Source organism: Phoca vitulina, unplaced genomic scaffold, assembly GCF_004348235.1.
Source record: "Phoca vitulina isolate PV1807 unplaced genomic scaffold, GSC_HSeal_1.0 scaffold25, whole genome shotgun sequence".
NCBI lineage: Eukaryota > Metazoa > Chordata > Mammalia > Carnivora > Phocidae > Phoca > Phoca vitulina.
In genome coordinates, this window is record NW_022589728.1 from 43,738,843 (window position 1) to 43,759,982 (window position 21,140).

Here is a 21,140-nt window from a genome sequence, read left to right on the forward strand (position 1 = left end):
CAGATTTCATGTTGCAACAATTTTTAGGAAACTACCACTTGACAAGTTTTGGCGTAATGTTTTTTCCTTCCTCTGCTTAAAACTCTTCACAACTTCCCATTGCTCTTACGCCACAGTCTTGAACATAACCACTCAAGTCTCTCTTCCTATCCCTGACCCTCCCTAAGCCCAAACACATTGGTTTTCTGTCTTTCTTTTTTATTAAACAGCTTTATTTTGAGATATACTGTAAAATTTATTTTGTTTAAAGTATATGATTTCAGTGTATCTGCAGAGTCATAGTGTAGTTTTTGAACGTTTTCCTCTTCTCAAAAAGAAATCTTGTGCCCATTACCAGTCATGCCCATTACCAGTCAGGCCCCATTTTCCCCTCTTTTCCTCTTAGCCCCAGCCCCTGTCAACCACTAATCTTTGGTGTAATATCAAAGAAGAATGCAATTATCTGAAAAAACTATTAAGACAGTCCTCGTTTTTCCAATTATATATGTATGTGTACGTAGCCAGATTTTCTTCATATGCTTCAAATAGTGTATCACACAGTAAAATTAAATGCAAAAGCAGGTATGCAGGCTGTCTTTTATGAAGCTAGACACTAAAGATTTTTGCAAAATGTAAAGCATACCACTGTTCTCACTAAAATGTTTGTTGTTGTTGTGGAAAATATGGTTGTTCATATAGGTGTAATTATACAATATGTAATGAGTCTACTGTTTGGAAATAAATTAATATATATCTAAATAATATCTTAGTTTTAATTTATAATATGGTAGATATCAGTAGGTATAATCCATGTAAACAAAGGCTCTTTGACATCCTCAGTCTGTTTTAAGAGTAATCCTATATCCAAGAAGTTTGAGAACCACCACTCTAGGAGTAATCAGTGTTTAGAAGACCGAAGACAAACTTACTCCAAGGCATCATAGATTTTAAACAAGTGTAAGGTATAGCAGCTCTTAGCAAAACAGAGAACACCTGCATGCCCAGTGAGCTTACATGCATTTGTGTTTTACCTTCCATAATACATCTTACAAACTAATTTAAAACCAGGGATTGGCAAACCATGATCTATTTGCCATGTCTAGCTCTCTGCCTATTTTTGAAAGTGAGTTGGAATGCAGCCACACTTACTTACTTATTTATTGTCTATGGCTGCTTTTGTACTCCCAACAGCAAAGTTGAGTGGTTGCAACAGAGGCCTTATAGTCTGCAAAGCCTAGAATATTTACTGTCTGACTTCTTTTTTTTTTTTTTTTTTTTTGCTGAAACCCTGTTTTAAACTCCAATATAGTCTTTTGGATTCATTAAAATGTTTTTATCTGGAATGCTTTGAGTCTGATTGTGTAGGTCTTGGACTCTTGACTTTTCGGGCTCCTTGGGCCACAAAATCTATAGTTTCGTGAGTCTTGGATTCCCATCCAAGGAGTTAGTTTTCAGTGTCCCCTTTAAGGCAAACACTATTTTCTATAAAAGAGGGTGTATCTTACCAGAGAAATGTCATTTCTGCTCCTAGAATTTTCTGTCTAAACTCTGACAAATGCAGAAATGAGACCAGAACCAGGACTTCCACCCTAGCCCATCCTTTTTCCATGATGCTGTAGTTGTATGAGGCAGGAGGGGATCGAAATATGGTGAAATAATGAATTTGGTTTTAAACATACTAAGATTGAGGTAAAAATGGGGTCTCCAAGTGGAATTAATTTATTAGGCTATTGGAAATATGAGAACCATATCTGGGAAAGAGTTCGGGGCTAGATAAAAAGTGTTCTTAAGGAAGGTTTCTTGTAATTTTTTTAAGATTCTGGGTAGATAGCCATGCTACTTATGTGGTGTACCATAATTCATGAGCTCACACTAAACATATTTAAATAATTTAATGGCTTGGATGATGGATCAAGTATACAAATATGATAGCCCAGAGGTTTTATTTTGGGGACAGTGAGAGTTGGGCAGACAGGGCTATATGTAATGCAGTCTACTTTTAGGCTCTTCCATTGATTAACCAAATATTAATTGAATACCTTCTATCTGCAAGGTACGTTATTCTAGGCACTAGGAATATAATGGTTGATAAAACAGGATAAAATGGGAGCGGGGGGACAACTGAAAACAAGCAAATATATTCTCTCATGTCAGATGGTGGTAAGTGCTGTGAAAGAAAATATAACTAATTAGGGTAAGGAGAAAGAGGTAAAGTTTAAGTTGTGGGTACTTCCCTGCACCTGCAATCCTGCTCCTTCCTTGCATTCAGGAAAATGCATCAGGATAGTAGTGAGTAGAATAGTCTTGGCTCTAGTTTGAATTACACCACCTCTGCCAGCCACCACCACCACCACCTCCAGAAAAGGGGGAACATCAATTGCAACTCTCTCTACTTTTAAAAAGATTTATGACACTTTTTATAATTAATCTCATCCTAATATTGTGTCACCAAGTTACTAAGATTAAGAATTGCTGGTGTAGAAAAATATAAGTAATATGCTCTTTGAACCGTCCATCCTTTGCCATTTAACCATGCCCAGCTTGTTTATATGTTTGAGACAAGTGAGAAAAAGAGTGCTAAATATGGAGCAATGTAAAATAAGGACTTGCCATATTTGTTTAGGCAGAAAGTGGATGAAATTGATTTAAAGCAATAGTTTTCAGATTTTCCAAGTGGCAATTGATTTCACCAACTAACAGATTTTAATTTTGTCAGGTATGTATATTTTTAAAACCACTGTCACCATTACAAAAAAAAAAAAAAAAGGAATTTTGACACAGTGGAAAGAGAAAGAACAAAAATCTCAGAAAACAGAATAGTTTTTGCCATGAATTAGTGGAAAATCTTACATACTAGCCACTCATCTGCAGACAAAAGCATCATAGTATCCACTTCTGACCTCTAGGAAATACTCAGCATTCCTCTTTTTCAGGTTCCATTTCCTTTATCACTCCTGACTTTACCAGCAGTGGCTTTAGATAATTATAGGGCTTTAAATATCAGTTATGTCAGTTCACCAAAATTTTAAGGACCAGTATTTTCCAGAAAAGACAATTAAGAAATTGAGTAAGGATTACATTTAGAATCTGGCTGCCTACTTTGGTGCAAATAACTGATTGCAAAATAAAGTATCCTCTAACTTAAAATTTGTACAGTATCTCTCTTAATGATAGTTTTTGACTCTATACGAATATTTAGACTCCCTAAAATTGAGCACTCCTCTGCCCTTTTTTTTTTTTTTTAATACTTCAGAATTCCTTAAAATCTGCTAAGCAGCAGCCATTTCAGTAGATCTGCTTTTGCTGCCAACATATACCTTTTGCTGCTCTAATAAGTGTTATCACTTATTTTTGGGTGTTGTCTAATAGTAGGAATATTCATTCATGTTGGGAAGTTAAAGATAGAGGCTGAGCTTATTTATGGAAGTCATTTTAGTGTTTTTGATAACTCAGCTTATAATTTTTGATATTTTAAGTTCTGTGAATTCGAAAGCATATTACTTGTAGTCCTAGAACTGCTTCAGCATGTGCTTTTTAAGACCATTGTCTCCAGAGTGGAGTATACAGGAGGATCCATTGGGATGAAGGAAGAGAATATTGGACTTTCTATTTATACTTAGTTTTTTATTAAAACAAATGAAGCTTTATTCATTTCAATATATGATGTCATTGGCATCCTCATTTGGAATATTAGAGGGTAGTAAGACACTACATGGGCCAGATCCTGAGAAGAATGGGAAGCTACAATGGAAAGACTGCCCTCATTGGTTCTTTTCTCGTAATATATTTTGACAGATTGCAGTTGATGTGTGCTCAACTCTGTGGGTTTCTTGATTGTGTTACCCAGTTTAAACTAGACTAACCTTTAGTGAACAGGCTAGGAAGCTGCCGACTGTAGATGATGATAATGCAAATAAACAGAAAAATAGAGTGGGCACTACTATTCCTACTAAGACCTCTGTCAATCACATCATCATGAGGTTAAGATGATTTAATCAGACCTAATAAGAAATTGGTCACAAAAAATGGAATCATCAAGGAAGATTTTTGAAACAGAAATATATTCCTACTTCTGGTAAGAAGCCTTGCCCATTTATACTGTGACTTAAGATTTTAGCTAATGATATTCTGAAACTGTCTTAATCAGCAGGATATCTAAGCATTTAGAATGTGAAGATTGGCCTCCGCAGTTTTTTTTTAAAGATTATTTATGCAGTACCCAATAGTACAGAATTTTACTAAATATAATTATGAATGCTTAGAAGCCACTCTTGGAGGTTTCTTGTTTAAAAGGGGAAAGACATATGTGGGGAAACACTTGTTCTTTCTGCCATGGTAAAATCGCAAAAAACAATACGACAATCAACCAGAACACATTCTTTCATCAGCATATACTGTTGGGTGCAGCATAAAAACATTGTTGATGAATTAAGTAAATCAGTAGCAGAGCAAATTGCAAATTGGAAAAATGTACAGATGATTCTGACATTACACTTGGGGAACTTGGTATATTCTATTTCAGTAATGAAATGCATAAAGAACTAGTTTTGTGAGCAACTAAAGATAAAAAAAAAATACAAAGATACCTTCTCAAGAATAGATCACTTAATTTAAATTTTTTGGTGTGGAAAAACTAAATAAAAGCCACTGATGGAGGGCCCATGTGAACTGGAATTTAATTTAAAAAAATAAAATTTGGGGAATAGGGAGATGAAGCTATAGAGATAGCACCATGCACAAAATTCATTCACTACATTATTTCTAGAAATCTGTGGTGGCAAAAAAGGTATAAAGCCAGACTGTAAATTGGAAAATGAGGCCTTTAATTTATGGTAAGGGCAAGGTGGGAATCATCATCTTTTATTCTACAAAGAAGAGATTCATTGATTATATTTGTCAAAATACTTTTAAAAAGCTGACCAACTTAAAAAGCGAGCCACACATTTTTCTTTTACTAAAATTCAAGTGTTTCAAATATGTTGATCTTTTTTATAATGACAGATTATACTTAGCAGATCTTTTTGGGAAAAATTTGTACTTAATCTGTCCCGTCAATGTTAAGGAAGCTTTAACGAGATGTGTCAGAAAGTAGCTGATTTTTTTTTTTTTTAAGAAACTCATGCAACGAAGAGTGTATTCTGAGAAGTTTACACCATTGTGTGATTTTGTTATTAAAAATTATTTGTTACTTGTGAAAATTATCATATCTGCATAATTTAACAGCTCAGGAGCAGTTTTCTAACAGAAAAATAGCATAGCAGCCCAGGTTCTGGAGCATGCTTATCAAATCCCAGCTCTGGCACTTAAGAATTATGTGATCTTCGGGTTGGTTACTTAACCACTCGGTGCCTCCCTTCTCTTATCTGTAAAGTGGAAATAATAGCATCTGCCTCATAGAGCTATTTTGAGACTTAACTGGGTTAATTAGAAAGGTCTATAAGTGATAGCAATTACAACCAACTTTTTTTAATTTAAGTGTTTTAAGTGAATCCATTTTTTAAAAATGCCAAAATAAAGTAAAACCATCAGATTCAAGTGCAGGAACACCTGGTGTTGAGGAAGACTAAATTTTATTAGTTACATTTCCACAAAAACCTGTGCCTACTTAGAGGATGAGGTGGAAGAATTAATGTCATGTTTTAGTAAGCGTGGCCTTCATTTAAATGGATCTGTGTACCTTTGTCAGGTATGATAGTTTTTAATATTAAAAGTATTAAAGTATTAAAATGCATGAATTTAGAAGATTATTCAAAAATAATGAAGCGTATTCAGTCCTATTGCTCTGATGTTTTACACATGTATACATCATCAGTAGTAGGATATGTGTAAAATTTACAAATAAGCATTTTGGAGTATATGTCTAGCACTTTGTAGGTATTTAATAAATCTTGATTGCGTGATGACCAGCCATTCAAGAGAGGCTAAGGCTAGCTCCATGGTAGAGTCTGACAACGAATTGGGGGAAAGAACTATGGTAACAAGGGAGCTAGAACTTTGTATTTGCAATTTTCCTTCAAAAGTGTTAACTGTAGTGGAGCTGCCCAGAAGTAAGGTGTTCCTCTGAGTAGGATGACTGGGGCAAATAGTAGCATGTATGCATATTCATTTTAATGCTTTTTATGATATGTTATTAAGTCTCAATCTGGGTAAGCATGATTTTTTGGTTAGTTTTTTAAAGGTAACTAAAACAAGACCTAAGCCAAGATAGTTGTCTTTATTTTTCTGCAGATTTTATTTTAGTGACACATCACAGTATTTCGGTGTGAATGTAATTTCTGTCCTTTTTTCATAGTTGCTTTCCTTGAAAAAGTCTTATTTATGTATACTGTTTCGTAGTTGGCAATCCGCTTTCACATCTTACTTAATCCTTAAAAGACCTTATGTGAGGTTAGGAATTTTTGTCCCGTATGGCAGTTGGGGAAAAGGGTTTAGAGCGATTTAGCCCAAAATCACATACCTAATACATGATTAAATTTGTATTTAGAGTTAAATGTAGAGAGACAGAATAGCAGAGTATTTGTGAGGGCAGGATCTAGAGTCGGAACTGAATTTTAGCTCATTTTACCACTTAATAACCCTCTGACCTCAGGCAATTTATATAATCTATGGCCTCAGTTCTCGTATCTATAAAATGAGGGTACTTTAGTTAGTTCCTGTAGGTCTGTACTCTCCAGTGTGGTAGCTGCTTACATGGCTATTGAGCACTCTTTCTCATACTATGTTAATAGTTTTTTTATATTAATTACATTTTGAAATAGTATTTTGAATGTGTTGATTTACATATATTATTAAAATTAATGTTACCTATTTCTTTTAACCTTTTAACCTGTGTGCTAGGAAATTTTAAATTACTAACATGGCTCGCATTATATTTCTATTGGACAGTGCTGCTCTAGACCAGGGGTTGGCAAACTCTGGCCCCCGAAATCCAACCAGTTGCCTATTTTTGTAAATAAAATTTTGTTGGAACACAGTCATACCCATTTAATTACATATTGTATATGGCTACTTCCATGCTATAATAGCAGAGTTGGACAATTGCTACATGTAGAGATACATATGCCTTGCATAGCCTAAAATATTTACTGTTTGATCCTTTATAGAAAAAGTTTGCTGACCCCTACTTTAGGCTGTAATCGAAAAGTGCGCAAGGTATTGTGTGTATTAGAGAGTGGATATGAGAGACAGACAGAAAGTGGCCTGGTGGTAGACGCCAATGGGAAGAGGGTAGTGGGGAGTGATTAATACTAGGTACCAGTTTTCTTTTTCGGGATGATGAAATCATTCTGGAATTAGACAATGGTGATAATTGTACAGCCTCGAGTATACTAAAAACCACCAAATTGTACACTTAAGAAGGATAAATATTATGGTATGTAGATGATACCTCAATTTTTGTAAAGTGGATATGAGCCTGGTTTGGTAGGTGTAATAAAGCAGTACACGAGACATGATACATGTTCATGAGAACATGCAAAGAAACAAGTACAGATCAACTATGGGAAATAAAAAAACATTGTTTTGAATAGTTTGTTGTGTACTCCTGTTGTCAAAGAATTTGTAATCACTCTTAAGAGCTGTCATTCATTGCTTACTCAAACTATCCTTTACTGCTTTACCCATGAAAAAGGCTTACTATCAAGATACAATCTTTTTTGGTGGTAAACTTAACTTTAAGATAGTGTACAATAATACATATGTGTAGCCAATATTAATAAATAGTTAAATGTGTGAATACAAATTATAAATAAAATCACTATTTCATGAATGTTAGTACTCTTCTCGAATAACTAATCTATAGGAATCATGGCCTTATGAGGTTTTAATGAGCTTTTGAGAAGAGAAAATATTAGCGGAAGGGAATTGGAAGGCTATTTCAAAATATCCTTACCTTCTGTGTGTGTAGGTGTTTTTTCTTTAATGAATTACTAAATACTAAACATCTACCATATATGAATTCTAGGTATTTTCACATTGCTCTGAAACCGACAAAATATTATCTACTTTGTACAGTTGACTCACTAATTTGCTATACAGTAGGGTATTCCAACAATGTGTTTTATGAAATCCAAAAACCAATAATCAGTGCATCATTTTCTTTCTGAACATTAGCAGTAGGTTTTTATTTTATTCTGAACACATCATATTATAGTACCTTATTTATGATGTAAGTTAGGGTAGCATGTTTCTAAGGGCACAGACTTTGGAGCCAGATAGACCTATTTCCTAATTTGACTCTGCCATTTACTGACTCTTAATGTGACCCCAGACAGCCTATTTAATATTTAACAGCTCTAAGTCTCCATTTCCTCATCTCTAAAATGGGAATAATACCTTCTCTAGTGATTTTTTTTTTTAGGGAATAAAGAAGAAAATGAATGCAAAGTACTTAGCATAGAGTAACCACTGAATAAATGGTAACCTCATATTATTATTGCCATTTAATGTTAAGTTTTTTAATCAAACATTAAATTTTTTGGTTGTCAGCATCATACATTTCATTATGTATCTTACTGACTCCTACCTTTTCAAAAACATAATGAAATATTAAGTAACATTCTATTTTACTTTCAGTCAAAGAAAAATAAGAAGAAATCAAAGTCAGATGCTAAAGCAGTGCAAAACAGTTCACGCCATGATGGAAAGGAAGTTGATGAAGGTACTTGAGCAAGTGAAAGGACTATAGAAAAATTTTTAATCCTTTTTTACCATGGTGCATTATATAAAAGCTGCATTTGTGTCGCTTAATCTTGTATCTAGTTTTCTTTTAATAATTACAGATTTTAATGTACAGATCTGTGACATTGTTAGAAAACTTTTTTTTTTTTTTTAAATCTAAGTTATAAGAATCTAATAGTGCTTTTCCTGAAGGGAACCACTTTGAGATTTAAGGTGTAGCTCAGTATCTTGAGCAATTGTTTTGTCTTTGTTTCTTAGAAATATGATTTGGACTTTTTCTCTCTTGTTCTTAAATACACTATCCCTAGAAGGCTGTGTACAAAATTCTTGAGGAAGCCCTTTATTGTCATCACCAAATAAACCCATTTATTAGTAATTATTTATAACACTCTCAATTCTCTCCAGCAGGATAAAAAGATCTACAGGATGACTTATAGTTATCATTTTTCCTAAATCATAGATGACAGTTGATAAAAATTACCAGAATAAATAATAATGGCAGTTAGCTGCCTAAAACAACATATTGGGATTAGAATAAATTCTTAGGATAAATTAATATAATCAGTACTCTGGGTTTTTAGTTTACTCTCTTAATTTATCATGATATCTTATGTGCCCTGCCCCATTTCCCCCCTCAGAACTACAACGTTTTGTCTTCCCCTTTACTGAATAACACTTTTTTTTCTGGGGCTATGTCAGGAGCCTGGGAAACTAAAATTAGTCACAGAGAGAAACGACAGCAGCGTAAACGTGATAAGGTGCAGACTGATTCTGGTTCATTGGATTCAACTATCCCTGGGATAGAAAATACCATCACAGTTACCACCGAGCAACTTACAACTGCATCATTTCCTGTTGGTTCCAAGAAGAATAAAGGTATATTAGTGGAACATAAGAGTCATACATCAAATCCAGCTCCTTTTAATCAGATGTACAAAATATCATTATGTCAAAATTTGACTATTTTGAACTGCTTACATCATTGTGCTGATATACCCTTCTTCGTGAGAGCACTGTGGACCACATATTGGTTTACCTGATAACCAGCAGTGTTACTTGTTACGTAACGCCTGATGAATGGCCTGCTAAATTAAAATTGCCTTTCTGCCTTGAGTCACGTGAGAAAATGATGTTGTCTTTTTTTCTTGTGTGCATTGCTTTGCCCCAACTCTCTTACATCTCCATGTCTTACAGTGGACAAGACATTTATTAAATAAAATTATTTGTCACCATTCTGCATGTTGGATGCTTTCATTCCAAGATGAAACAAGCATGTTCTGGATAGTGCAGGCTCTATCTGGACTTCTTATCACCCTAACTTTTTGAGAATGCCATAGGTGTTTGATAAAGCTAGACTGAAACTTCAGAGGTCGTTGAGCTGATATTCTTCCCAAGTATTTCAAGTGCTCACACTATCCAGTACTGATGGCTTCTTAAAGCTCTTTACATTGCCATCATTTTTACCCTGGAGACATCAGTCTGCAGAGTGATACTATTCAACTTGAGCATTGACTTTTCTTCCTTCACTTTTTTATCAATTGCCTCCTCACCCTGCATTTGTCTCCAGACCACTTTCTTAGCTTTGGTGTATTTTACTTTTTTGCTTGATGACTTGCTGAAATGTATTGCTTTGGTACAGCAATGACTTCTATTTATGCATTTTCGCTGTTACATATTAGCCATGTCTTAGCGTTCCGTTGTGTTGGGGACCCTTTTTCACTGTCTTGTGCATGCCTTCCTTTGCTAGCACAATCTGTCTGCTGGCTTTTTGATACATTGTAATCATTAAATGCTTTTTAGTGTCAGAGAAATGGTATCCTTGTTATAATATGTATTCATACCTCTTGCCATATTTCCTAAGTCCTGGTCCCAAATACTGGCAGTGTTCTTCTTAAGTTGGATGTGTTTGCTTCCAGGATTATTGAAAAGGCAGCTGGTATTGTTGAGAGGTGGCAAAGTTGAATCCAATTACAGAGCCCCAGTTCTCCAGTTCCTACTTAAAAGAATCTCATAAGCGTTACAGAACAGCAGACTCTACATATACTTAAGAGATTTTCCAGTTCCTATATTGCCATTTTAGTTGACTAAGAATATGGTAACTATAAAACTCAGTTCCTTAAGGACATGTCAAGTGTGTTGTGAGTAAAACTCTTTTCCAGTATAAGAATTTAATACTTGAAGAAACAATTTATTAAAAATAATAAGTGAAAACTTAATTTATATGTTAACTCCTAATTTAATGTGCATAGTGGCCTATTTAGTATTAAATAAATTTTATTTCTATTTCAACCAGGTGATTCTCATCTAAATGTTCAAGTTAGCAACTTTAAGTCTGGAAAAGGAGATTCTACACTTCAGGGTGAGAGAAATTACATGTAACTTAAATTGAAGGCCCATCAAAATAGAAACTTATATACATGTCTGTTTCCTCACATGAATGATACAGAAGGAAAAAAAAGACTTAGAAATGATTTTTAATTACTAAAGTAACATAATCACAATCCAGAGATTTTGGAAAATGGATAAAAAGAAAAATCATTCCCACTTCCTAACAGTCTTTGGTATGTTCTAGTTGTTTCTCCCTCTCCCCATATGTAAAAACAATTTTTTAGTAATAGTTTACATGCGATTTTTATTCTTGCTTGCATTGTGTAAGCCAATAGAGAAAAGAAAGATTTGGGGTGGGGGAGGACTTGGTTTTAATATAGGCATATATGGGATAAAAGACTTTACCCCTGTTTATTAAGAAAAAAACCTTAATACCTATAATCGTTTAAATTGCTTCCTTAACAATATCAAATATTTTACAATAAATGGACTACAGTCTGAAGTTATACTGTGCTTCACAATTAGAAAATATAGTTTATTTACTTGTTTATGATAAAGATTGAATTAAGTAGAGTGATATACCTTACCTAGAAACTAAAAGTGTGGTAGTAAAATATAAACTCAGAAATGAAAAGCACCTTCTTGTTTTAGGCTTATTTTAACCCTGTCAGCTTCCTTCATTCCCATGGTTCTCAATCCTGGCTACACATTACAGTCATCTAGGAAGCTTAGAAAAACAACACACACACATATGTACATATACCTGCATACAAATATTCTGATTTTATTTTATTTTATTTTTATTTTCTTAAATAATCTCTATGCCCAACATGGGTCTCGAACTCACAACCCCAAGATTAAGAGTTACATGCTCTACCAACTTGAGCCAGCCAGGCACCCCTAGAGATTCTGATTTTAATTAGTCTGGGCTGAGGCTCCAGTGTGTACTTTTATTTTCAGTTGATTTTAACGTGCAGCCAGGTTTCAGAATCACTGCCTTATACTCTGTGTGTGTGTGTGTGTGTGTGTGTGTGTGTAAATAAGAAAGGAACATGGAACTAAGGAGAATTGTTCATATTTTTAGTGGGTGAGTATTCTGAGCATAGCAGAGTATGTGTTGTTCTCCTGTTTAATCTTTTGTACTTTCTTTGAGCAAGTCATTCTGCTGTTGAAAACATCATTAAAATATAAAGTTCAAGCCTACTCTTAGTTTCTAAATTAAAGTCATCCATTGGTGGTCATGTCACTTTTAGGACATAATTTTTATTTTTAAAGCTCAAGCTGTTTAGAGGACAGTAGGGGAAAAAATGAGTGATAAATATAAACCAAGCAAATTTGAAAATATCCCAGTTTTCATAAGGAGTCATGTATCAGTTTTTAATCTTCTTTTCTTTTCTTTAAGTTCCTTCAGGATTGAACGAAAACCTCACTGTAAATGGAGGAGGCTGGAATGAAAAGTCTGTAAAACTCTCCTCACAGATCAGTGCAGGTGAGGAGAAGTGGAATTCTGTTTCACCTGCTTCTGCAGGCAAGAGGAAAAGTGAGCCATCTGCCTGGGGTCAAGACACTGGAGATGCTAATGTAAATGGAAAAGACTGGGGAAGGAGTTGGAGTGACCGTTCAATATTTTCTGGCATTGGTAAGAAGTGTTAGAAAATTTTAAGTTCATTTACAATTGCTTATTTCCAGTACATTTTGAATTTTCCAGGAATGAAAAAAAAATCCATGAGTAGAAAAATGAGTAAAGCTATTCAGAAATAATAGTAATAACTAACTCATCTCAAACCTTCACATAGAGCAAAGTGGTAACTAAAAAAGTCAATAATAGCATGTATTACTCGCTCTTTACTTAGTGCTCTCACATACTTTTATCACATCTGATTATCAGTGTAGCTAAGGGGTATAATTGTGTATTTTTAGTGATGTTATAAATGTAGTGTGTGAGCAGACTTTTTGATTAATTTCAACAGTTCTGTTGAGTGTAAATAAGAATAATAAAAGTTTACAGCATCCACTTTTATACTGTTTTGCAGTATATATAATTAATTTTTCTCCTCAGTTTTAAAGATAAAGACAGTAGTTGAGAAGCTTATTCTTGTTGAAAGCCGTCAAATAAAAAGCAGCTTAATTCCAGTGTGTGTGTGTGTGTGTGTGTGTGTATGTGTGTGTATGTGTGTGTATATGTGTTACAGAAAAGTCCATGTTTAATATGGAAAACTTAGAAGGAAAAACCCACCGTTACTACACCACCCAATGACAACCACTGTTTTTTATATTTCGTTAATGGTCTTTTTTTTCCTGTGTAGTTTTTTGGGGTTTTTTTGTGTTTTTTTTTTTTTACATAATCTAAATTAGATGTGCATTTTTATGTCCCTCCCACACACACACACACACTTAATATTGTAACATAAACATTTTCCTTTTTGTAAGGATTTTTAGTTGAAGGCCCTGTAATATATTGTATAAGCATAGCATATAAATTATTCAGCTATTCCCATATTATCAAGAGAATTTTCTGTTTTTTAACCATTGTAAGTAACATTGCATTAATATATCTGTTTTGGGGTTATTTTTTTTAGGATAGATTCTTGGGAGTGATATTATTGGGCTAAAGGGAGTATAAACATACAGTGCTCTATGACGTGTTGTCAAAGTATTTTCTAAGAGAGTAGTTCTAATTTATACTGTCAGCATCTATTATATGAGTGCCATTTATCCTGTGCTGACCAAGATTGGGTATTCTTATTTAAAAAATCTTTTCTAACTTGATAAACAAAAAATACATAAATTGTTCTGGTTAAATGAGGTTGAATATTTTTCACAATTTTCTTGGTCATTTCTATTTTATGAATTGTCTATTCATGTTCTTTGCCCATTTGTCTAATGGCCTCTTGTTTTTTTTTTAAATCAAGTTGTAATTCCTTGTACATTAAACATACACTTTTTTCTGTTATGCTTGTTGCAGATATTTTTGTTTTATTTCTTTTATTTGGGAGAGCAATAGACACTGCAGAGTTTTTAGTGATTAAGTACAAAAAAACCTTCTTCGAATGTTATTTGCTTTTCCCATCACTTTTAAGCCTAAAAAGATTCATGTTGACTATTGTCCCCAAGAAGCAAACTCTAGATCATTTACTGATAATTATTTTTAAGCTTGTTCTTCCCTACAATGTCCAGAAATTGTGTAGAAATATCAAAATTTGTTTGGAAGAAGACAGTCCCTAAATTCCCAGCCTCATTTTCCATAGTGAAGAAAGCAGAAATGTCTATGCTTTAAAGCATCCTTTCATATTTAACAGAAGATCATCAGGTTTTATCGAGTAATGTTAAGAACTATGGCCTTTTCAGATATTTGCAATTTACTTATAAAAGCTATGTAGCATTTTCATAATTAGGACATAAATTAGATGGTACTTGCTGAATGGTTGCTACAGATAAAATTAAGCAGCAGGTTAGAGTTCCTGCCTAGGTGGATTAGGACCTTTGTTGAAATTGAAAGGGAACTATATTAAATTGGGTTTGTAGTGAATCACTAAGAAGAGACTGGTGTGACTGGTCTCATGGATGTATACATTCCTTAAAATACTCATTTATATAAGTAAGAAATAGCTTGAAAATATTGAGGAAATAGTACAGTATAGTGGAATGAGTGTGGACTAGTTGGAAATGGACCTATTTGGAATGAATCCCTATTTTCCCACATGATAACTTTTATGGAAATCAGGCTTAGTTTTTTAACCTGTATGAACCTCCTATTTCAGTAGTTGTGAGGATTGGCTGTAATGAATGTCAAGTACCAAGTTCAGTGCCTGGCCCCAAGTAGTAGCATAATTATGGTAAATAATAAGGTAGCTTGCTAAAGTGGAGAAAGGCATAGGCTTTGGAAATCAGCTTAAGTTCCAGTCATGGCTCAGCTGTTTTCTGGCTGTCAGAAAGTCATTTAACTACTCTGAAATTGTGCCTAGCAGGGTTACCCTAAGGATTAGAGGTGTTTGGTATGAAGAGCTTGGCCTGTAATAGACATTCAGTAAATAGTAGCTATTGCTGTATTGTCCTAATTTCTAAGGTTATCTTTAAATATTATTATCATAGTTTAAATCTGTACATATCTTTCAACTTTTCTTTTGCAAATTGAAGGTTCCAAGTGACGTTCTTTATTTTAACAGCTGCTTGGTCTAGTGTGGATAGGGGAATGAATACCTCTGAACAGAATTCTTCTTTTGCATCTCTCACACTTAACTCTGCTGTTTCTGGTATGTGAAAACAGTCTTTCATTTAGTTAACAAAAGAATTTCTGTTTAAATTTTTTGTAGCTCATGCTATTCGAAAAATAAAAGAGTCAAGTACTGCTATCAACATAAATAATAGATATATAATATAAAGTAGTGGAGGCCTTAATAAAAGGAGAGAAAAGAAGACCTAGATTCTTATCTGCAAGTGGCTTGGTTCCTTTCTGTAGTGAAGATAGGAAGATTCTGTGGCATAACATAACTGAAAGTTCCTTGGCATACAAATACAAATAGAAGGCCTTCCCTTCAGGGTTATACTTTTCTGTTACTAGTGTATTTCTACCATACTTCTACTTGCAGTTTGCTATTTCTATTTGCCCTTATTCATCATGAGTTTATATCTAAGCCTTTTAGGTTATGTAGAACCTCACATAATAACTCTACTTAGAGTATCTATTGATTTAGAAAATACAGTATCACTAATAAACTATTACCAATTCAGCATTACTTAAATGCTGTAATGGATGTGCCTTTTATTAATCGTGTAGAAGTCATATGTACTTAACAAATACTACATAAATGTGGGAGGTGTTTAGTTTGTAACATTTTGTTCACTATGGAATTCATGGACCCAGTGTACTAATTATGTAGCTCCACAGTGTCTGGAGTCACTAGAACTCTAGGGGTCAGCAGACTTTTTCTGTAAAGGGCACAATAATAAATATTTTAGGCTTTGTGGGCCATACTGTCCCTGTGGAACTACTTAATTCTGACATTGTAACAGGAAGGCAGCCAGAGACGATACATATAAACAGATGGCTGTGTCTGGTTTTGAAATACTATTCTTTTGATCTTTTTTCAATCATTTGTAAATACAAAAACTGATCTTCGCTTATGGATCACACAAAAAGGGACTGTTTGCATTTGGCCTGTGGGTCATAGTTTGCCAACCCCTGCTCTCATAGACTACATTTCAGTTCCAGAGATAGAATTAATTGTGCCTCTTTCATTTGGTGACTTGGTACAGCACAGATGCTATTCTCTTCATGTATTCAGAGAGAAAGAGAAAGCAGCATGGGCTGCTAAAGAAATAGCAATAGTGTTACTGTGGTGCTTATAAGCAGCTAATATACTAATTATATATGGATTTATAGGGTTGTTCCGTTAAAATTTTTATTAAAAAATACATAACTACTTTAAGTATGTATCAAGCCATTATATTATGGAAGGCTGGTAAGATCATCTATAATCAGGTGAAAACGTTTAAGTTAGGAAGGGCTTTTATAAGAGGACATGATTGTATGTAAGTCTTTTACGGTAACAGGTTTTCTTAACCATTTCTTTGTATCAGTGGCTCCAAATCCTAAGTGAGGATCAGAGTCTCCCAAGGATTCCAGTACATGTGAAAATTCTGATTCAGAAGGTCTGGGGGATATGTATCCCTAATGGAGAATCCCTGCTTTATGTTTGCATTCTAAAATGAATTTATAGCTATAGAACAAGGGTTTTTGACCTGGCACCCATGAATTTCTGTGTCCCCAAAATTATTTGCAAAATTTTGTGTAGGTTCTGGACAGAGTCCATCACAGCTTTCATCAGATTCTAAAAACTATGTGACTCCATTCTCACCCCACCTCCTCCCCAAAAATGAAAACAGAAGGAACTTAGGAGATAATAGTCTCTTCTCTTTAAGTGCACCTGAACTTAACTTGGCCTCTAAACCACCGGCTTCCCTCTGTCTCACCTCTCTAGATAATCATCTGTTTCTTTAATTTTTTCTTAGGCAGAAGGTTCCAGCAAACCTAGATATTTTCTAGCTCTCTCTTTTCAAGGTCCTCAGGTTATAGGCATATCCTGAAACATTCAGGATTTCTTTTGTGCTTTATTATTTTTCATTAAGAATAAAAATAAAACAACTTTTTTCACCTTCTTGAAATTTGTAGATATCAGTTTGAAATATGTGTTATAAAAGACAAAATCGAATGGATTGGTACTAGGGACAATATATAATTCCCATCAGTGAATTCAGTCAAGTATTATCATGCTTAATCTGAAATTACCCTCAATTCTACTTTTCCTTATCTTAACTCTTTTTCTAATGTCTGAATTTTTCCTTTTAGGGGAAATAAAAAATAATTTAGACTCCGTGTGCAAAGTATAGAACTATTGTTATGAAGCATCATTAGAAAATTCCATTTTTAATTTTATTGCATTCGTTTTCATTTAAGGGTCTACTGCTGAGCCAGTTTCTCATTCTACCACTTCTGATTATCAGTGGGATGTTAGCCGTAATCAACCCTATATCGATGATGAATGGTCTGGGTTAAGTATGTCCTTTTAAAAATTATGTTTTTGTTTTTTTTTTTTTCAGAATTTTCTTTCTAGCACCCTAAATTCATGCTTTATGTTTTAATTTTAATCCTAATTTTCACCTCTTAGGCCATAGTAATATAATTTAATACCAAATGTGTACTACTTGTAAACTGATGTTTTTGAATAACTGTAGAATTTAAATTTATACTTTTTGTGATTGAGGCAATATTTAAACATGATGTTTTCTTATAGTTGCTCTATAGTTTTTTATTTTAAAAATTTTTTGTTTTATATGAACATTCTGTTTCTCTTCTTAGTTTTAGTATAATAGAGTGAATATAATATATAGGAATGGCTTTCAGTTTGTGAGGTATGCAAGTTTTGTATTTTAAAATAATTTTCTTAGCCTGATTCCCAGTAGAAACTTAGGAAGGTTAATGACAAGAGTTATTTAAAAAAAAAAATAAAAGGAGGAGGAGGGAAAAAGAATATGGTTTTTACGTTCAGAGAACTTATGCCGTCTTCACTTAAAAAAAAATCTGAGATTTTTTTTCCCCGCACAACCTCAAACCTCAGAATGTACTCCTTAGAATTTTTATAGCCATCCTTTTCTATTTATTTAGCATTTATATGTTACCTTGTGGACTTCTCCACCATTTGGCTAGTGCAAAAAAAAAAAAAAATTCTTGAAGAATATCTTGTGTTTCTTCAAGTAGAGTTGAAATGAAACCCTCTAAAAATAGGAACTCTCAGTTACTCTTGGATCCTCGGTACCTAGCGCAGTGCTTTATACAGAGGTGTTCAGTAGTAATAATGATAAGAAAAGCAAACAGCTGACTGTGCCAGGCACTCGTCTTAAGTCTTGTGGATTTTATTAGCTTATTTTAATGCTTACAATAATTCTACAAGGTACGTGTTTTTTTCCCACACTTTCCAGATGAAGAAGCTGAGGCAAAGAAAAGTTATCTAACCCAGGTCACACAGCTAGTTAAGTGGAGGAAGTGGTATCAAACTTGGGTAGTCTGGCTCCAGAGTTCATGCTCTTAACCACCACAGGGTCCAGCCTTAGTGATGATGGTCATCGCGAAGGTAAACTTGCAACGCAGTACAAAAATTAGTCTGTAGATTAATAAGTCTCCAGAGATTCACCAAAGCACAATTCCTACAGATTAAAGGAAGTGAGGTGGAAAGGTAGATTAGGCCATAAAAAGCCTTGAATTGCTGGCTAAAGATTAGGGAGGTGGGGTTGGCGTGCTACTTGAGAAGAAGGTATTTCCTACTTTAGTCCTCACTTTAAAACGTTGTACCTCATACGGCTTGACTTCAGCACTTATCTTGGAATCTAGATTAATTGAGCTGTAAGATGGAGCAAATAATCTGTCCCATCTACTTCTGTAGATTGTTGTGAGGTTTTAATGTGGTAGTGAATGAACATGAAAGCTTTTTGTAATTACAAAGTACCATATAAATCCAGGGTATTACAGGATGTGAAAGTAACGATTTTGGGAAATGAAGTCTCTGTACTTTGGGAAGAAAGATCAGCTCTGTGCAGGATAGAATTGAAGAGTGGGTTGTAGGAATGCCAGAGAATAGCGGTGAGGCAGCTATGGGCTGAGGCGGAGGACAGCTGAGCATCAGGGCTCTAGGCTTCCCTGCCTGCACAGAATTACTCCACTTTTATCCATTTTAGAATTCTTATAACATGAAAAACATGATTGGCTGCCGAAATAAAAGACTGAAGCAAAAGATGTATCCACAGGACTCTGTTGAAAGCTAAAAGTATCAGAAACACCATCTTTGACACCATCTTTCATTGGTTAGGCTCTTAGCAGTCTTTTAAGTCCAAAGTTTCTCTTTAACCTCATTTTTCTCTGTGAATTTTATTTTTTGTTTTATCATCTATAATGTGGCTAATTTTGGTACTCCGTGCACTTAATTATTCCTTCTAAATTTACAAAATGCATGATTTAGTATTTGAGATTACTAATCCACAGAGTATGTATATGTGTGTGTATGTATGTATGTATACACATACGCTGGCTTTACATTTCGTAGTGTGATATGATTAATATATTGACCCTCTGGTGTGAGGCATAGACATCATTATCTGACAAAAAGGCATTGGATTTACCCGAACACTTGAATATAAAGTTAAGATGCTAAAGTACAGAAGATACATTTTTTAAAGGCAGGTGTTAATCTTATCCGTTGTCTGGATCATAAAGGAACAACATCATCATAACCCCTGTAAAAAGTCAGATTTTGAATAGAACTTTGTTTTTGTTGGCACACCAGAGTGAGTGAATTTGCTGCAACATAGTTAGGGGTTGAGAGCATGAGCTTTGAGGACAGACTACTTGGGTTTGAATCTTAGCCTTGACATAAACTTAGGTAGGTACATGTCATTGTATGCTTCAGTTTCATCATCTGTAAAAAGAATAGTTCTTCTCCCACAGTTGTTGAGAGAATTAAACAATAAAGTATATAAATATAGCACTTAGAACACTGCCTGAATATTCAGTAAGTGCTGTGGTGCTGTTGATATTCTTCTAGGGGCAACATTTGTCTACTCGGTGGAGTCAATTAGTACTGTCTGTTTGAACACTGGAGAGTCTTTCTAACATAATTGTTTTGTTGTATTAAAGTTAATGCTAAAGTAAGCTCTGACCAGAAGCAGCTGACAGCCATTTTTTTACTGATAAGAGATTAGCTATGAGATACTTAAAGCATTATTCAAGCAAATTAAATAGATAAATTCCTTACCATTTTGAAAAGACACTAATACAGCTCTTTGAAAAGGTATTGGCAAACCGATGGGAGAATTTTGAGAAATGAGAAGTTACCCTGTTTATAAATGGAGAAAACTATCCAGTGAATGAAACTATACTGCATAGTTTCCTTAAAGGAAAGAAGTTTTTAGCATATTAGGCCCATGAATCTAAAGAATTATGTGTTGAAAAGTCTCCTGGTGACAACTTTTATGTTTAGGTAATCTTTTGTTTTATAAAGTAGTTTTATTTGATCCCAGTTAGTAAGAAAACAAACAAACCTGAAATCAATAAACCTGGAAAAAATCACCATAAACCTTTATAAAGCCAATAGAGATTTGTGCTTCTGTTAATGTTCTTACATAGGTTAAACCATAGGCTGCAGTCATTCCCCAACCTTTCTGGTTATCTAAGCCTTTAAAAAAGTAATGTTACTAAATACTTTACTAGATTTTTACCTGTTATCCCCCCACACCACTGTATTTATTAAGAAAATAGTTTATGGGGCGCCTGGGTGACTCAGTCGTTAAGCATCTGCCTTCCGCTCAGGTCCTGATCCTGGGATCGAGCCATGCATTGGGCTCACTGCTCAACGGGAAACCTGCTTCTCTCTCTCCCACTCCCCCTGCTTGTGTTCCTGCTCTCGCTATCTCTCTCTGTCAAATAAATAAATAAAATCTTAAAAAAAAAAAAAAAGGATGGGGCGCCTGGGTGGCTCAGTCGTTAAGCGTCTGCCTTCGGCTCAGGTCATGATCCCAGGGTCCTGGGATCGAGCCCCGCATCGGGCTCCCTGCTCCGCGGGAAGCCTGCTTCTCCCTCTCCCATTCCCCCTGCTTGTGTTCCC

General features: G+C 34.5%; 1 protein-coding gene across 8 annotated transcripts in view; it reads left to right on the top strand.

Moving 5' to 3' along the window:
- Positions 1–21,140, top strand: part of MTDH (metadherin) — a 54,015-nt gene that overhangs the window by 17,350 nt on the left and 15,525 nt on the right. The window contains exons 3-8 of one of the 8 annotated variants that reach the window (XM_032421566.1): positions 8,554–8,638; positions 9,358–9,534; positions 10,952–11,017; positions 12,389–12,625; positions 15,153–15,239; positions 17,444–17,542. In XM_032421566.1, the coding sequence (XP_032277457.1) occupies positions 8,554–8,638; positions 9,358–9,534; positions 10,952–11,017; positions 12,389–12,625; positions 15,153–15,239; positions 17,444–17,542 (751 nt within the window). The remainder of the gene's footprint in view (positions 1–8,553; positions 8,639–9,357; positions 9,535–10,951; positions 11,018–12,388; positions 12,626–15,152; positions 15,240–17,443; positions 17,543–21,140) is intronic. The other 7 variants (XM_032421569.1, XM_032421568.1, XM_032421573.1 and 4 more) reach the window with 7 other exon arrangements.